General features: G+C 40.3%; 1 protein-coding gene across 5 annotated transcripts in view; it reads right to left on the bottom strand.

The window, feature by feature from the left end:
• The window catches only part of mvb12bb (multivesicular body subunit 12Bb), a 35,552-nt gene that overhangs the window by 14,440 nt on the left and 2,330 nt on the right, over positions 1-18,782 (bottom strand). For 3 of the 5 annotated variants that reach the window (XM_069524103.1, XM_069524101.1, XM_069524105.1), the window contains exons 3-7: positions 13,336-13,431; positions 10,425-10,515; positions 9,275-9,404; positions 9,003-9,119; positions 2,829-2,887 (exon numbers count right to left, since the gene is read on the bottom strand). In XM_069524103.1, coding sequence (XP_069380204.1) covers positions 2,829-2,887; positions 9,003-9,119; positions 9,275-9,404; positions 10,425-10,515; positions 13,336-13,431 — 493 coding nt within the window. The remainder of the gene's footprint in view (positions 1-2,828; positions 2,888-9,002; positions 9,120-9,274; positions 9,405-10,424; positions 10,516-13,335; positions 13,432-18,782) is intronic. The other 2 variants (XM_069524106.1, XM_069524102.1) reach the window with 1 other exon arrangement.

Here is an 18,782-nt window from a genome sequence, read left to right as displayed (position 1 = left end):
AGAACCCTCTTAATGAAAGTGCTGCGCCAAAAATAATCTTTTTTCTCCATGTTAGTCAATCAAGAAATGGTGTAGTTGGGGGGAAAAAGAGGAGAAAGAAAGTCATTTTGCATAATCAGTGAGCACCATCTGGAACAATTAACCAAATTCCACAGAACTCAGAGGATCAGTCATATTGGCTTATTAAAGATCCAGAATTATACAAGTAATAAATCCTTGGAAAAACGAAGCGTACCCCTGCCTGTCACGACTATTTTAACTTCAAATACAGTGGAATACTTGATAAGGCTGAAAAGAGGAGATTAATATATGCAAATTATGTCGAGCATTTAAAAGCCCCCCAACAACTGTCTCGTTTTTTTTTTTCTGTCTCTTATTACAGGGCTTTATGTTTTATTCATACACCAACTCACCTGTCATTTCATAAGCTATAATATTATGAGGGTATTATTAAACAGCATAAAGTACAGCTTTAATTGGAAAGCTCCATTGCATTTTCCAATTATTTGCAGCAAATTAAAAGCAGATGCACATAGTTTAATAAGAATTCTAATATTGTTTCCTGAAAATCAAAAATCACTGTCATCCTGCCAAGATATTTTGCAAACCCAAGTTAATTTTGAGCCTCCTATTTTTTTTTCTTCTTCCTCCTCCTCCTCTGAAGGATGAACTGTCTGGTGTCTGTTAATTGAAGTTCCCCTAATGGATAGGGAAATAATTGCTCTCCATATTACGTTAGATCAGGGCCAATGTCAGGATGTATTTTTGATTAATGCGATAGATATGTAAATGTATTGCTTTTTATTACGTTTACCTTTTTATCAGGTGGATGGCTGCTGAATACTATATGTTGTTCTGTATGTAATGAAGCGAGACTGCAGCGCAACCGACTGAACCTTCACATAGGTTTATTTTACAGATTTAGACTTTTTTCTCCCAGCACTGTTACATTTATTTTTATCAAAGATATGCAACATAAGACACATTTCACGAAATGCAAATTTAATTACCTTTAAAACATCTTGCTTTTTCTGTCAATGTATGAATAATGGACCTAATTGGCAAAGGGACTTGGCGTGGATCAAAGCACCACCAGTGAAGAAAAGCAAAAGGTTGGAGCTGCTATGAAAACTTGCTAACTTTTCAAATGAGCTTAAACTGTCAAGTCAAAGAGGGCAGCAAAATAAATGTGAATTAGTTTTTAATATTCTGGTAATAAATGTCAAAGCGCCTGCACATCACATCTGTACATGAAGTGACTGCAGATGACAGATTTCCCAGACATGTTACCTCTCCTCCCCTCAGCTTGCTCTTTTTTTTGTGTTGGGGTTTTTGTTTTGTTGGGAAGTGACGGAGGGTTTAATCAAGAAAGCAGGCAATTCATCAATCCTAAAGAAGGCGCCTGTACAACCCTGACAGAGCGCACATGGTTTTAGACCAACTCGAACCTGGCCAGCTGTCAGCCCACACACACACACACACACACACACACACACACACACACACACACACACACGAGCACACCCAGCCGCCCACGCACCCACATACACACACCCGAGTTACCACCACGGTAACAATTAACACAAATAGGCTGTCGGCTACGACCTCACACTTGGTCTGCAGGCTATCACATTGCTAATGAAGGGAAGTTGCGTTCTCTCACATTCACAGTGTGATGCTGTGAGGCTGACGAGTACACAGTCGCAAGCAATAAAGCAAGAAGCATCTCAGGCTAACGCCATTAATCCTCTTTCCTTTAAAATCTCAACAACTCATGAGGAGACACATAAAGGAAGGGGGAAGAGGAAGCGCGTGCACCTGCAAAGGACAGTTTTTCTGCGGATAAATGATGACTGTTGGCAGCACTCTGTACAGTATGTGCATGTTCTCCACTGTCACTCAAATCCCGTCCCAGTGGAGGAATCGCACACCGAATGCCACAAACCATTCAGCTGTGTGTTAATGTCTGCTCCTTCAGGGCTCCACTTTGCCACTTGTCTGGACTAACTTCTAATGAATGTCATATCAACACCATGATGTATTTATCTTTGTTTTGTCAATTGTGTTCTTTCTTTCTTTCAAATTAATTTACATTAAAAATAAAACTCCTACATTTCTGTACATTTCAGAAGCTGTTTAGAATTAGACTTGTATTAAAAAGGGTTGGGTGTAAAGTGGCTGTAGCCTGGGCGTGCCTCTCTCTACTGGAGCAGCAGGAGGAATCCTCACCACATGGTGTCTCTCTCCAGCTGGATAAAAACCTGCCTGCCTTGTTCACCTCGTGTGAATCACACGCTCTTTTAAGGCTGGAGCGTCTCAGCCGGCTCCGACTCTGTGGCTCTGAGGCTGTCATAGCTGAGCTCCTCTTCCTAACGAATTAGCCCTTTTTCTGTTTTAGTCATGGGGCATTGTGCAGTAGTTGAGTTTTGTCCTTGACAAAGAGAAGAGCATTCGTCCAGTGCATGCACGGTACACATGTAAGTATGGCATGTGATGGATGGTCTTTGACAGCTGTTAAATGTTCTCTTGAGTGTAAAGCGGAGCTCCTCTGGGAAGGCACGTTGGCTCAGATAAGCAAAGCTCTGTGCAGTATCCATCAGTAAGGAGATGTAGACATAGAGCGTTTGTAGATCAAGTAGCAGAGAAGCTTCTTTTATGTACAGGTGGAGACTGTTTGTAGATGCAACATAGGAAGCACGAGTATTTAACTCTTTCTCCAAAATCACAGCTATAGTATGATCTTAGTCTAACCACGTAATGTATGTTGGATTTCGTTGATCGTCTACAGTGACTTTCATGAATGCATTTAAAGTGTGAGACCTCTTTACCTGTCTTGGTGTTGTTCCCACTGCTCTGCTGCTCATTGTCTGGCCTTCTCGTGGTTCTACTGCAGAAAAAAACAACACCTTCAGTCAACTGATCCATACTATTTTATTGACAAGCATTATAAAAACACCCAATATGCATGAAAAAGTTGTATTTAAGAAGAACACTTTCAGTTATTCCAAGAGAAGTGCTTCAGACATTAAAATTAAAGCATGGCACCCTCCCCTACACAAAGGAATTCTGATCTGTCTACAGGCAAAGCAGAGCACTGAAATACCCAGCTGAATGTGAAGAGGAGAAATATGGTAAAAGTTAAACCGTGCCTCAGCCTGTGCCCAGGGGCTCAAACAGACCTTTAACAGGAGGTTTGGAGCAGGATCTTGTTAATTCTGGAGGAACTGAAAGATTCCATTATTCAAGGGAAGTCTGTTTTTTTTTTCTACCATTCATGGCCTTGTATTACAGAAAACAGCACAGAATGCACTTTGTGGGGAGTTGAAGTTAACAAACCATATAAGATTGAAATCCTCATCAATCAAGCTATCATGAATTACACCCTGTGACTCACCCCTACGGATCGATAAATCCACAGCAAGCAGGAAAAAAAAATTCACAGCTTCGAGAGGGCTGCATAACATGACATGCTCTGAAGGGAAAATGAGCTCTGAGATGGCATTCTAAAACAAATGATCTCATAATGATAATGCAAAGCAGTTGGCGATATAAAAAAAAAGTGTACTGCTTTGATTAGAGGACACGCAGGCAGCCAGTAAGAGTCTGTTGTAAAAGAAAGAGAACATGGCAGACAAGGATAGGATGGAGAATGCAGGGACATCTACTGACTTATACAACGAGGCAAATTTTGGAAATGAGCAGGTGTGAAGCTACAAATAATAAAGTGTGTATCATGTTCTGTATTTGGCCTGTTTATGGATAACATAATCAATCTACGGGGAGGTGGTGTAAAATCAAATTTTTTTAATTTAAGACAGATCATATATCCAGAGGGGGCCTGCACGTGAGTTGTGGCTTTCAAAGCCTTATCTCTCCCTATGAGATAAATAAATGCAATAATTTCCATCAAGAGCAATAAAACAAGACTTCTGACAGGCCGTGGTATTTATGAGCTGAAGCCTGCAACTCAGATTTATTTGCAATGAAAGGGTCGACTTTTCTCCTCCTCATTTACATCAGCATTTGGCCATGTTAAATCCAGGCCAATGGTGAATTTTTAAAAGGTTGGCATCAATCTTGCGGGGAACGATTGCCATATTCGACGCAGACTTCTTTTACCTCGCGAAAGGTTGATTTCCACCGCCGAGGAAGAAAAGGTACACATCTTTCAAAGCAACAAGGCTGATAACATGGAGGGAAACGCTTTAAATGTCTTTTCAGGCTTGACGTGAGGGCCGATCGTCACAGTGTGCTTGTGTTGTTAAATTAGTGCTCATGAGAAACAAAAAAAAAAAACAAGAGAGGAAAAAGTATTAAGTCAGGCTCTTTATCTATTTATGTATCAGAAAATGTGAAAGTGGTACTTAAGATCCCAAAGACTCGGCGTGGAACCAGGGAAATGTGCTCAAGAAACGCTTTTTCCACTGGCAACCTCCGGGGTGGTTTTTCCCATCTGTCTCAAACACAAAACTGTCTTAATCCAAACTGGTGATTTCTAAATACAATTTTAGGTGCATGGGAGAGGGTAACATATGGCAAATCAATTAGATAACTAATTCTCAAAACAAAAACATGGCAAATGCATTTGCTAATCAACAGCAGTGTTGGGGCTCACATTATGTTGGCCACTGGAGTTTTGACAACAATTAATCCTCATTTCAGGCAAGGAGAGCCATATTGACACATAATCCTAATTTGAATATTCAATTATAGTGTAGTTCCTCATCAAATTATAGTAAAACTGGGAACGCGGCCGGAACGATTTACGTAATTACGACGCAGACCAAGAGTCTTATGTTCCCTTGAAATCTGCTGGAGTTAAAATCATATTAGTGCCGTAAAGCAAAGCACAACACTAAGGATTACATGACAACATGAATTACACTTCAACAGACTTTTTTTTTTTTTTTTTTTTCCTATGCGTGGTGTTCTTTATGTTGTTCCATGTGGAATAAAGAAAAGAGAAGGAAGAAGAGGAAAAGTGGGAGAGACAGTGGGGACAGACGTGTGGTAGTCAGTGGAGAGGTAAGATGAGGATGAGAGTAATATCACTGAAGAGCCAGAGCTGCAATACAGAGAGCTGGAAGCGCTTGTTTTGACACACATCCAGCCTTTCCCGTGACAACATCTCCACACCTTCCTCTGTGTGCCGACAGTGTTGCTTTGTGGAAGCTGCTTTCTCCCCCATCATTATCCTCCTTTAAGTTTGGTGTCAGGTGTTGAAAAGAGGATCTCTCTGAATTTGGTGGCAAATCAGCGAACAGTCTAAGCCCATCAGATCTCAGCTGATCATTCGATCAACCCTGGCACCCACGCCGCGTCCCTGCGCTTGATCTTCTCTACTTTTTTGTAACTTTCCTGAACATAAAGTAATGAGTGAGATTGAGCTGAAAATGATGATTGTTCTTCAACACCTCAGATGGGAGATTTTCAGGCGACACACTTGACAGTCACAGACTCTTTCTCTCTCGACTCGTATGCGGTGGGAAGTCTTGGTTAACCAGCGTGCAATGAAAGCTGATACAGTACTCCTGCAGAGCTGCAGCAACGTGTGGTATGTCACAGGTAGACGACAGAGCAATCCAAAGCGTATTGATATGCACGCCAGTTCTGACACTGATGACTCTCTAGGCTTCAGGTGTTGGAGAAAAAGCCAGCTATGCAATAGAGGAAAAAAAAGATGCTTGGCCATGACATTTTTATCGCTGTACAGTTTGATTTAAAAAGTGTCTGTGTGTACAATAGCCTATTATTCTAAGAGAAATGTCAAAAACCTTGATTCTGAGTGAAGCCAAAGAAATTGCAATATTAGGACAAGAATAATTTATGCTAGCAGTCACCGTAGAGGTCAGATATCAGCCTCAGCAATGACAGTTTTATCAGGAGAACAAATGGCAACGTTGGCCGGCGGAAGAAAGGAGGGGGATACTTTACTGGACACATTAAAAGGCTGACCGGATGGTGCAGGTTTTTCACATTATAAAGTCAGGGAGTGGCTGATACGGTCTGTCTTGACAGATAACAAGCCAAAGTGGTTGACATCAAGCTGCAGCTATGAATCAAAACACAACACTGTTGCTGGTTGAGACGCTCGAGACGAACTTGATAAAGACACATTAAAACACACAAGGTTCAAATGCATTTGCAAGGCGGGCTGCTTGACAGGGCCCCACCCTCACAGTTTTAGTGGCTCCGTATGGTGCAACAGCCTGCGCCAATAAGAAATAACTATTTTAGATTTAGTGTTTATCCTTGATCTTACTTTACGAACTCGTAAGATTCCTTTTTACAGGGTTTCTGCAGTTTTCCCCAAGTTACATTTAAGACTTCTAAATACCACACACACTGTGATTTAATACCTGTTTCACAATCACACCAACAACTGCATCAACATACGACAGAACAAGAGTGATTGGAATGTCACTTCCCAGCTGAATATAACTATAAGTCCTCGACTATATAAACAGCTAACATGGCTTTGGATGCACAGATTAACCAATTAAAAGTATTAACTGGTCTAATAGGAATTCCTGATCAATTTAAGGAAAATCTACTATTTTAAGTATTCAATTAATATGTTCAGTCATTTAAAAAGCAAAAATAACAAAACATCTGCTGGTTTTAGTTTCTGAAACATGAGGATTTGCTGATTTCTTTGTTTCCCTGTATATGTTTTGAATATTGAATAGTTGAATAGAAAAACCAAGCAATTTGAAGTTTTTATGGTCAGTTTTTACCACTTTTTGATATGTAAAATACTCAACAAATATTGAATTAAGAAAATAGACAGATCAGTCAATAATAAGTCAATAATAATAATAAGTTAAAAATCAACTGCCTATTATTAGGAAGGGCAAGTCAATTTTATTTATAAAGCACCTTTCATACACAGGTAGATTAGAGGTGCTGATTGTTTTATGAGATTAGATTATTAGACAATGGGCCTCCGAGCTACTATCACAATAAACACAGACTGATGGAAGAGCCTCATATTTACATAATCACAATTACAGTATGAAGGTGTTTCACATCTCCTGACAAAGATACAAAAACATTTTATGACCATCATTACTGCTTACAGCTAGTAAGAGAAAGTATTAAAGACTTTTTTTAATTCAATTCCAAACTTAAAAACATTCCCAGACCTACTTTTTGACAAAGCTGAATTCAGAACTTTTTTAGGATTGCTTAACCTACTTGTACCCTGCTTTCAGCTGACAATAACAGCACAAAAACAATTCAAATACAACACCTTAGCCTTGATGCAATAACTGTGTGCATCCCATAATGATGCAACACCCTGCAGTTACTGTGTGCTGCAGCTCTGCGCTGCTGAAAAACCTGATTTGCAGTTTACATTTGTACACAACTCTAACAAGCTCTCGCTGCCTGAGGCAACGAAACATTTGAGAGGGATCACTGAAGCTTTCAAAATTATAAGGGTCATTAAAAATTTACACATTATTGACTGTATTTAAAACATCTTTTCCACTGACTGTAAAGAGCACTTAAATTTAAGAGGTGCTATTCTCCAAAGGCCATAAAGTTGTTATAGATAGCCCGAAGGAGGCATGGAGGAGAGTATTTTCTCCTGCTGAATATGAATAAAGTATAGTGGGGTGATACTGCACAGACAGTTACACTGTAGTACTGTACTTACATAGGCAATCAGTGAGCTTGAGGAGATGTTTATAAATCACTGTGTCAAACCATCTAATCTGTGACTTCAAAATAACTACAGAAATAATTATGGCTGCATGTATGGCTGTCTGAGGAGCATGTAACTACACAGAAAGGATGGCAGATAAACAGTCAAAGAACTGCCACTGTTGAAATTGCCCACAGTGCCGTCCTTATGTGTCAGTGCATTATGGATGGAAATACTCTAAAAGGAAGACTCTCCGACTGTGGGATGAATTTTAATGTTAATACAAAAACAGCAGCCTGTGATCTCAGCAGGCATCAGGAGGGGGTGTGAGTGGCTTCGAGGTGCAATTTATTCCAACCTCTGAGCCTCACCAACTTGAAAGTGGGTTTCAAAAGAACTGAGGATTACCAGTAACATGTGGGCCCAGGCTCTCGCCATCACTTCAGCACATCAAAGATTATTGACCATTGACTCCCAAAATATGGACAATTCACAAAACTCGCAGCAGTTTGAACCTGGGTTTTAAATTCATGGCTGTCCATCTTTACTGTTCTCATTCTGCTGCGTGGCCATGTGAACAGAAGCTCGGTTTTGAATACGCCTGCTGGCATCCACCGCTCTGGCCTGTTGTGGCTTTTAAGTGGCTTTTACTCAGCCCAGCACAGGATGGCAGATCATAGCACTTCAAGCTGGCAAAGCCACAGGCACCTCGTGCCAAGCTTCCATCGCCTCAGCACCGCTACACTGAAGGAGTCTCAATTGTTTATTTACAATTTGCTGTGGAAATCCCCAAGTTCTTCATTGCAATAAATAATTGAGCTGTTTGATCTGGACACAGTACAAAGGGTTGCTCCATTCACACTGAGGCCTGAGGCAGAGGAAGGCTGAGCAGCATGAGCAGAGGAGGGGGACACACACACTCCAGCATGGCGGAGATCTTGGAGCTCTCCTCCCTTCCTCTGCAGCTGTCGCTCCCTCTCCAGGCTACATCTCCTCCTCTTTGTCTGCACATAACAACACTCCTGTCAACACAGTCAGAGGAGCGACCTGTGTCTGCCTCCTGGGATACTCCACAAATAGCAGGAGTTTAGCCCTCATTGAACTCATGTTCTTGTTCAGGGGATCCTGTCTAGTTAGCCTGTCTCTCCGGTTCACCCTCGCTACCTCGTTGTCCAGCCACAACCTTTACGGCAGATTGCCCGGGAGTGATCAATTGCTTGTGTCTTCATTGTCGTACATATGGTACAGAAGCGTAACAACAGCTCGAGAGTGAACTGAGCGTGGAATAAAAAGGAAAGCAAGGAGGAAAGCTGAACTTCAAGAGCTGGTGCTGAATACTCTCATATGACATTACCTTGCTGTGTTGGTTTGTGTTGGGATGTCCGTGTCAGCTGTGATGGAAGTTTCCTGACAGGACTGATGCTGGGGAACATCTCCGATTTGATACCATATTCCCATGTTGTTGATCTCACTATGTACAAATGAATAGGAGACACACAAAGTGTTTCATAGTTTTGAAGAGCTTGGTTAGTAAACTAAAGACACTTTATAATGTACAAGACACTAAGTAAATGATAGAAACAAAACCAACATGATTGCATTGATTTCTGTTGCCAAACAGCTCACCCTATACAGGTGTAGTTAACAAGATGGTACTTGGACTTCGCAATGATCTGGATGTCATACACAGCTGTCTCAGCAGCCGCACGAGGGCTGATTTTCACACAGAGCCTCCTCTTCCTCGTGGCAGTTTCCTCTGATGAGTCAGGCACAGACAACGATGTCAGACAGGAAAACATGGTCGCATATTCAGGCCTGTCTCCTCTTAGTTTCAGGCTAAAAAAAATATCTGAAGACATTTTGAACCTCTAGGAGAAATATATATTCATAAATCCCACTTATTCTTTGCTATTAAGTCTTTACCAGTCTCAGAATAAAAGCTTATATCAGTTTCCGGGCGACTTGCTATGCTCAAAGGGAAATGACTGGACAGCGGAAAGTCACAAAAATCCACATGTGTTATTATCATTTTTATCATTTTAGGAGGCAAAATGACAGAAGCAAGTGAATCCTCCATCAGCTTTAGTGCACAACAGGGATTTAAAGTGGATATTCTAGATAGAAACTCATACATAATGCCACATGTATACATTAAACATGGATTCAGACGAAGTAATAAAACATTAAATTACAACATAGCCAAACAAAACATAATCTCTTTTCTTCGTTCTGGCAAAAAAAAACAAAAAAACATTGCCATGGCTTCCTATATTGCATCTGTGCCTTGCTCATTTATTTCCCCAGCAACACTAGAAAGTGCAGTGTAAATGCAATGATAATAAAAATAATAAACAAGCTGTCCTCACTCCCCACACCAAAATATTATTACATTTCCGAGGCATGGATAGTGAGGGGGAAATACATAGCACTCAAAAAGCACTAAAGCATTGGGGAATGCATTTCATTAATATTAGATAACCCCCATCCACTCGTCCTCTCCCCAAATAAATACATAAATAAATAAGCCTCTCATAAAGAAAAGCACAGCTCCAGCTGAGATAAACAATGACTCATGATTCTCTTCTCTTGTACCTCCAGGGCAAAATGTTTATTTTATTCCCACAGTCTGCCATAAATTAAGCTAACCTGCACCCATAAAACATTCACTATCTCAAGCAAAGCTGCCCCCGAGGACCTCCTCGTGAGCTGGTCGGAGAGTGAAAAAACAAGCAGAGGAGGGGAGTGAGCCTGTGGTTGGTAGTGACTGTTTACTTACTCGTATCCATTGTTTCTAGCACAGGTGTAAAGCCCTCTGGCAACACGTCCTTAATGTCAGTCAGCTTCACGTCCGCAATGACGTCAGGCCCCTGAAAGACAGAGCACGGGCAGGAAATTTAAAGTCATGTATGCAAATTCAACTTTTAAAAAGGACAGAGTGCAAGAACAAAAAAAGGGTACATCACTTTTTCGGAGGGCTCAGATAAGAAAATGTAGAGATAATAGAGTCCATGATTTACTAAAAGCTCAGGAAGTCTCTAAAGAGAAGGGTTGACAAAATAGCTGAAGTAATTACTCTCTAATAGCCTTTTTTTGCAATGAGAGAATGCATCTGTGAACTTGAAATCACTCTCAACCTTTTGGCGAGAAGCTGTGGGATGATGGGAGACAGAGCAGGGAGTCTGATCAACAGAATGGGACTGGTTAAAAACAATCAGGGACTGTGTAGTTGACATTTTCAAGCATGACTCTTCCTTGCCTCCCATTACATTTTCATTTTTTGCCCTAATAAATTGCAATAATACACAGCGGCAGTAGAGAGTGGGGCGAACCAGGCGTGACGTGATGCGTCCGAAAAGGCTGGATTCCACTGCTACCGTTGCCCGATAGTCATTACCATTAGAGACATTTTTTATTCATAGTTTTTATACTGACTTAAGGAGAAATATGGATGAATGTTATTACTATGCATGGAACCTTTTTTTTGTGTTTTCCCCTTTTTACTGGAGAGATTTCTTCCGTCAGGGCCTGACAAAAGGGGCTATCTACCTCCAACCTAGAGTATGATAAATCACAAACTATTTACTTCCCCCCCATATAATTCAGGGGCTAATTTTACAGAATCTGTTTTTGTCATAGACAATTACAGCGAGGGCTCCAATGACTGGCAGACAAAATATCCTTTGTTGATGGCTCTGTCATGTTTTATTTGTCTCAAAGCCTTTAAAACAATGTGGACACACATTTTAAGATAATATACAGGAACTAGGGGAAGGCTATTTGTATGCTAGATACTAAACTGAGGAGCAGATTGAGCTCGGGCATGAGGCAGCCGCTACCAAGTTGCCCGGCTTCTCGAGAACACATAGTAAAAAATGAAAGACTTGATTAAGTCCTGAAATTGAGCTGATGCAAAATAATAACAAAAATGCAGGTTTTGTTTACAATTCTGTCTGCATTATCTGCCTGCAACCCAGGGAAACAAATGAATAGACATCCAATAGTAAGCTGTATGAGCTGAGGTTAGACAGGCTGATCACCCAGCAGGTGTATTTATGGCCACAGAGCTGCTGACAGCCACACAACAACACATCAGCTGCAGGCTGCAGAGGAGTCCAACAATGACTGGTGTTATACTGATAATTCAAAGGTGTTATGATACCCTGCTGTTCAAAACATTACAATATCACATTTACTACTAGGGATGGACAAAATGGCCCACAATTATATCAAGATAAATATTTTAATTTAATGAAAGATTTCTTATCTGTTGATAGTTATTATCAAGATTAATGTCACATTATTATTTCTGTTTATAGACAGATTTTTGATCCTGAGTGAAGGTCGTGGTTTGAAACTCCTATTTATAAGCAATGGCAAACGCTTGATAAACAGCAAAACATGAATGAATTCTCAATCAATTATCTGTTAATATCTGTTAAACCTCCTCACTGTGTTTACACAATGTATAAGCAATATATTGATATATATTGGAGTTTTGTTATGTTGCAATTCATGAAAATTATATTGGAATAATTATTAAATAATTATTTTTTTCTCAATTTTAAGAATGAAACTTTTTTAATAAGAGCTGTAATTCCAAGGAGTTGCATCAATTTGCGACACCAGGGATTAGTAGAGGATGTGCAGCGCACTGACTATAGAGGCAAAGTGGGCGTGCCAACTATTGTTAGATTTCATTGTGACAAAACAATGTCTGCAAACACGTGAGACACATGAGACGTGAAACGTGGCAAGCCCACGGACACCACAAACCTCTTCTGTAAAACTAGTTTGAAACCAAGGCAGATGCAGCACATGCAGTAATTTAACAGCGACAAGCAAACCTTTTCCACCATCTGTGTTTAATGAAGTAAGGGCACTAATAACCATTTGATTTGGCTTTATCTTTTTTAGCTAACTTACCAATATGGCAAACGCAAAACTCACCCTCGGAATGTTAAAAATTCACCATCGGAATGTTAATTTATATTTTCCTCAGGTATTCACAGGTAAACAGATCGAAAACTTTATATGATAAACAATGTATATGATCAATTTGTAGTCAATCAGTACTGGCAATGTCAATTAGATTAAAAATTACAATAATAAGAATGGGGTTGTGATGTTGTTTCAGTCGCAAAGTCGAGATATTTATGTATTATTTAAAAGTCAAAGTTTTGGTATCATAACAAGACTGAGCAAGAACAACTCTACTGTGGCTGTGAATGTTTTTCAGAATCCTTTTGGGTCAAGTTCTACCAGAGTAATTTCTGACATAAATAGAATTATTTTCATATTCATAGTTACATGTACATCAGCTTTCTCAAATCACTGTTTTTCCCTACAGAGACACTGTTGATTGAATGAATTGGAATACTTAGAACACAGCTCATTGTTATTTCATGAATAAACATAGATAATATCCTCAGAAGGACAACTGCAACATGAAAATATCTCACCGGGGTATTATTCATCTAGAATATGCATGCAAATCCATTATATATAAGAGTTCAAAACTGCGCTGCCAACGGTGGCCTTTCTAAATGGGACTTTTACTGATCAAAGTGCAAAGTGCATAAATATATTCTGAAAACTGAGATAATAACCGCAGGAAGACAAAAATAAGAAGTGCAGTAGATGAGGTGCAGGATGCATAGGGAAAGGGAGAAGTTTACATTCGCACTTACAGGTTTTCTGGTGAAACAGAGGTAGCGAGTGACCTTGGATTTGAATAAGGCGTCCTTCCACAGGTCGGCGTCAGAGCCATCTGTTGTTTGTGCAACCTACGTGGAAAAAAAAAAAAAGGGTGGAAAAAAAACAAAGAGTGAAAAAAACATGCAGGAGGTGGGATAAAGTTAATGTATGTATGCCACAAGCGTGTTGCTTTTGCCTCTTCCCTTGCATACTAGCCTTAATTAACGCTTGCCTACACTAGCGCTCCATCTCATTAGTGCTCTGTGTGGGTAAAGAAGTCTTAGCCTCCAAAAACGTGGCTAAAAATATCATCCCCTGGGACCAGGCTGATTAAAGATGCCCTGACAAGGATCTGCCCTAATAAGGAAACCAAACTTCAGTGTGCTTCTATGGAAAAGCAGGGATTATATTTGGGGTAAATGTAGAATGTGTATTTGTAACAGACCTACAATTGTATCCCAAGACACAGGTAAACTGAGAACACTGCACATGCACCTTAAAAATGTTTACTGCTATACCCAGTGTGTATTCATTCTATCATTTAATGAGACAACTTCTCTGAGAATGAATTACTGAGGATTTAAACCAATTCCATGTGGATAGCCAAATAAGTCTAAATTCAGAAATGTACGCTGCTTGTCCTTGTACAATAAGCTCATTCATGGTTGTAAATGATCAACGGAGTCAGTAAAAAAAAATATAGATTGCATCATATTGACAGCATGTGGGCACCACAAGTCAAGCTCAAGGTCCTAAACTACATTGCTATGTAAATGCAGTTGTGGAGGGCAGAACGATAAAGCAAAATATAATCCACATACTGCATCACCAACACTCTTCCATCGATGGAGCAAATACGGTTGGCTGAAACGTCATGTTCCATTGGCTATCATGTGAGAATCACCTAAATAACTGCCAGAGTTATTTTCTAAAGGGATCCTTTACAAAGAGGAGTCAATCTAATGAGGTTCATTCAAATGAAGAAGTCATAGATCTCTGCACCCACCCACACACATTACCCCTTGACAATAATGATGAATGACCCTGGTGACTGGTGGGGGAAACATGGCATGGGGAGATTCATGCAAAACCACCACTGACTAGATGAGATGAGAGCAGAGACTAGAGGGGGGAACAGAGATAGATAGTGGGATGAGAGAGAGAAAGAGCAGAAGATGAGCAGAGAGAGGGATTGCGGGGCGTCTCCAACAGCAGTTCCATGAAAGGTCCCAGAAGGAGCCTATACATCACCAGCCTCCCTCTTCTTTACAAGACAACCCGTCTTGGCCACTTTTTCCAGGTCAGTAGCCAGCGCATCCTGTCAGCGTAAACAAAGGGCTCGCTTTGTGAAACCCAAAGTCAAGCTGAGGAGTAACGAGGGCACGGTCCTCCTAGGAGGCACCTCAGGCATCATCCTGCCACAGCCACCGGCAGCAAGGATGCTACGCAGCTTGAATTTGAAACGCCAACTGCTGAGCCACGGCAGGAAAGGCATGTGTAAAGTTGCACTGGCTCTTCTCTCATACTTTCAAGCCTGCCATTGTCTGGCTCCATCATTACAGACTACAAAAGGAATGCCACATGTCTAATAAGAGGCGTCATGGCTATGATATTAAAATAAGGCTGTATCATTTGATGTAAAATGCAGTGACAGATTCAACTGCCACTTCCAAATTTTTTACGATAACAGTGATCTGAAAGCCCACCTATGAAACAAGTCTTAAGGGGGTGATGCATATTCCTATGAAGCATCTCTGGAGACCGACATCACCAGCAAGTTGCTATGAAGCACAGCTGTGAATACAAAGATATAAAGGCACACCATCAAACCTCTCTACAGAGTGAAACCAGGTGGAGAAGAAAAAAGAAAAAAAATCTGAACCGAACAAAAACTGAACAAAAAAAAGGATCTTTTCTCTAAATTGAAAATAGATGCTGTTTTTTTATTTTCGGTAATAGTTTAACATTTTTGCAAATGTGGTTATTGGCTAACTTGCTGAGATTTATACACTATAACTCTATTCTGGGCTTAAGGAGCCTAAGGAGCAGACATTAGAGCCAGGAGGCGCTTAGTTTAGTTTAGTTTAGTTTAAGAGTGGAAGCAGAGGGAGCAGCTTGGCTCTGGTCAAAGTTGAGAGAGTACGCCTGCCAGTAACTCATGACCTGTGTTCCAATTCATGGATCACATCCTTTTGTTGCTGCATCTGAAGACCGACTGCAACACAATGGGGTGACTATAGGCTAGGGGTCCAAATAATGTCCTTTCTTAACCACTATTCCTTGACCCAGATGGAATACGTCACGGGGTCAAGGAAAGATATGAAGGAGAAGCTGTAGGAGTAAAGTAAAGAGAACCACGGTGCAGAGAGAATAGGTTTGTACCTACAGTCTGTGTTTTTTTTATCATTTATTATAGAAGATGCTGGATGCTTTTCAGGCCACCCTGTCCCAGGATCTCACACCAGTACAAAGCTAACATGCTAGCTATGTGGGATACTGAGCGGCAGAAAGTGCAGCTGCTCAGTCTAGCTAAGTATGCAATGGTAAGGGCAGGAGAAGCTGATGAAGCAAATAGAAAATCCTCCTTTGACCAAACCATCTCATTTCAGTTCAGCCTTAGCGGTCTACTCAAATTAGGACACAGTTTGAAGCTCACTGATTAAAATATATGATCTTGTTTATTGTGTAATCTCTGTGAGAACAAGATTTTGTCATTTTAAAAGGACTTCCAGGCTGCAACTGTTACTTGACAAAGGAACACTTCAGTGGATTGTCTCCGCTGACTGTCTGGCAGCCACTCAGTGTCACTTTTATTAATATTTTTTTATGAACAAATGAAACAAGCAACAATTGTATATTGTAGGTGTATTTTTGAGTTTTAGACAGAGCTCAATTAGTTTTTTTCCCCCTACTTGCATTCTTAATACTAAGTGCCTTTTGGCCCTAGCTCAAGACTGAGCACGCAGACATGAAAATAGTATCCGTCCTCTTTTGGCAAGACAACAAATAACCTTTATGTCAAGCTTTACTTTTAAAGTACAGGTGTTTTAAATCAGTTACTGGGATTTTAAACCCAGACATTCCAGCTAATCAAAAGCTAGCAGTAGTCTTCTTCAAATAAACTTACATTTCATGAACAAGTTTGTGAGCATAAAATATCAAATGCTGAGGTGAATCTAAAAAACACACAAATATCCACTTTACAACCTGTGCACAGAGAGTGAGTGTGCAGGAGTCTACTCATGGTGTTTGATGTTGGGTGGCTGCTGGTGCTTCAGAAAAGCTCCTGATCCCAGTGGAGCAGTGTTTGATCTGGGCCTGTGCTCTTGTGTCGGAACAACTTGCTAAAGTTCAGAGATGTGAGCGCACCACACCAGAGAGCAAAAGAGTTAATCAACCCCTTTGATCTGCAGCATAAAAAGTACGGTAAGTATGGTAAGCAGCCAGTATTAGGGAGGAATTTGCAAAGAAGTCTTGTAAGAAGAGAAAAACAAATCAATACAGTTTCATATCCTGAGATTTACCTTTGTCAGCACTGCATTGGTAAGAGTGATATATTTGATTTATTTCAAGTCTGCAGATGAAAGACCATATAGTGAAGCTAGAAAGATGCTGCTGAAGATGGGACAAACCCATTTGAAATATTCTTCAGAATCCTTGAACTTTATCTTAGAGGATGATTTGAGCTTTTCATAGATTTAAAATTGATATTTTTTCCCCTTAAGAAAATGTTTCCTATTTTACACAGGGAAACTAACACAAATAAACTTTATCGATGAAAATTGTTGTATTAAAGACTAAATGCTTTAAGCTATTTGTAGTGTAACCCTGTTCCCTGTTCTTTGTTCATCATCTGGATTTCTCTTCCAAGATTTCTAAACAGTAAAAGCCGGTGGTTCTTAGTTTCCAACAGTCTCCCTCCTACTTGGCTGTGAACAACTCTATCCACTGAAAGTCAGATGTGAAAATGTTGGCACACCCAACAGAAACGAGTGATGCGCCCTGCCTCACACTGGTGCTGTGCTGTCCTCTGTTTTCAACACCCGTCCTAGTTTATACTATGCCCTTGTGTATTTTTGGGGGCTGTATAAATTCATAATCTATATCTTGAACCACAAGCACAGAGTTCAAACATATTCAAAACACGTCCACACACTGCTTCTCAGATGCTGTGATATTGGTATTGTCCGCTCAGGACAGCTTTGTTTGGAAGAGTCCTCTATCTGTAATCTATTTTTGCAGCAAAACAGCAACAATGTTGGCTTAATTTACTGACAGGTCAAGAGGGCATGCAATAGGTCAATGTGAAAGAGAGTGCCCTCTGCTGGATCACGAGGCAAACTACTTCAGACAGCCTGATTCGCCTCTTGACTGTAGAAATCAAACATGGCATTACAGTTACAATGCGAGCTGTAATGGCATGTTTGAAGTTTAAGTTAAAATGAATGTCTGTTTATAAATACACGGTGGCAGTAAAGAAGTGAGAAATGAGTAGAGTCCTATATTTATTTATATGTTTACAGATTTATTATCTTTCTGAATGATCAAGTCCAAACTAATTACCATTTTCCAACTGCTGCTCTACAACCTGTAGATTAACACAGAACTTTTAACAATAAACTAAGTAGCTATAATTAGATTAAATCTGTGCCATATTCAGATTTTAGCCCCCTCAGAACATCCACAGTATTTGCACATCAGCTGAAATGTAAGGGCGCACTGAAGCAGCAGAGGAGGAAGTCTGATGGGGTTTCTGTGTTTGTCATTGCCGCGTGGTGTGTACACAGTTTCCCTGCCAGTGGCTCCATTCTAATGCCAACCCACCATCATCTGCCAGAGATTAGAACAAGCTGGGTGTGCAGGGTGGAGCAGGAAGAATTAAAACTGGGGGGAAGCGAGAGGGTTGGGAGGCAACGGGTGAAAGCAAGAAAGTCTGAATAGTAAGAGGGAGCGAGAGGAAGAGAGATCTGCCCCTGAGCTTGTTTTGTGCTTTGTTAAACTTACTCACACTCCTCGTTTTTTAACCTCTCTAACTCTTTCACAACATACAGCTTATATAAACCTGTCTATCCTGTACTACTTCACATCCTGACACAATCCTATTTACGGTGTAGTTGTTGTGTAGTTGAGCATAAGGGGAATAAACTTAAATAACTCTGGTGGGCATCAACCCAACATAATTCAACTTTTGCCTCAGGTGTGTCTGTAATACTGGTGGCAACCAGTAACAATGTCAGGAAGGGAATCATCCTAATCATCAAAGTAAACTTAATGAATAAGTCATCTAACAAAAAACACCATGGAAAGCTGCCAACATCCTGGCTGTGCGTCATTATATACAATTAGTAACAACAATTACACGCAGAACCAATGCAAGAGAGAGGCCTCTAATTGCAACTCTTTAAATGAGATGGGAAAAAAACAATACCTTCAAAACATG

The sequence above is a fragment of the Paralichthys olivaceus genome, chromosome 4, assembly GCF_024713975.1.
Source record: "Paralichthys olivaceus isolate ysfri-2021 chromosome 4, ASM2471397v2, whole genome shotgun sequence".
Classification (NCBI taxonomy): domain Eukaryota; kingdom Metazoa; phylum Chordata; class Actinopteri; order Pleuronectiformes; family Paralichthyidae; genus Paralichthys; species Paralichthys olivaceus.
The sequence above is the reverse complement of the archived record's forward strand: the minus strand, read 5'-3'. Positions and strand labels throughout refer to the sequence as shown.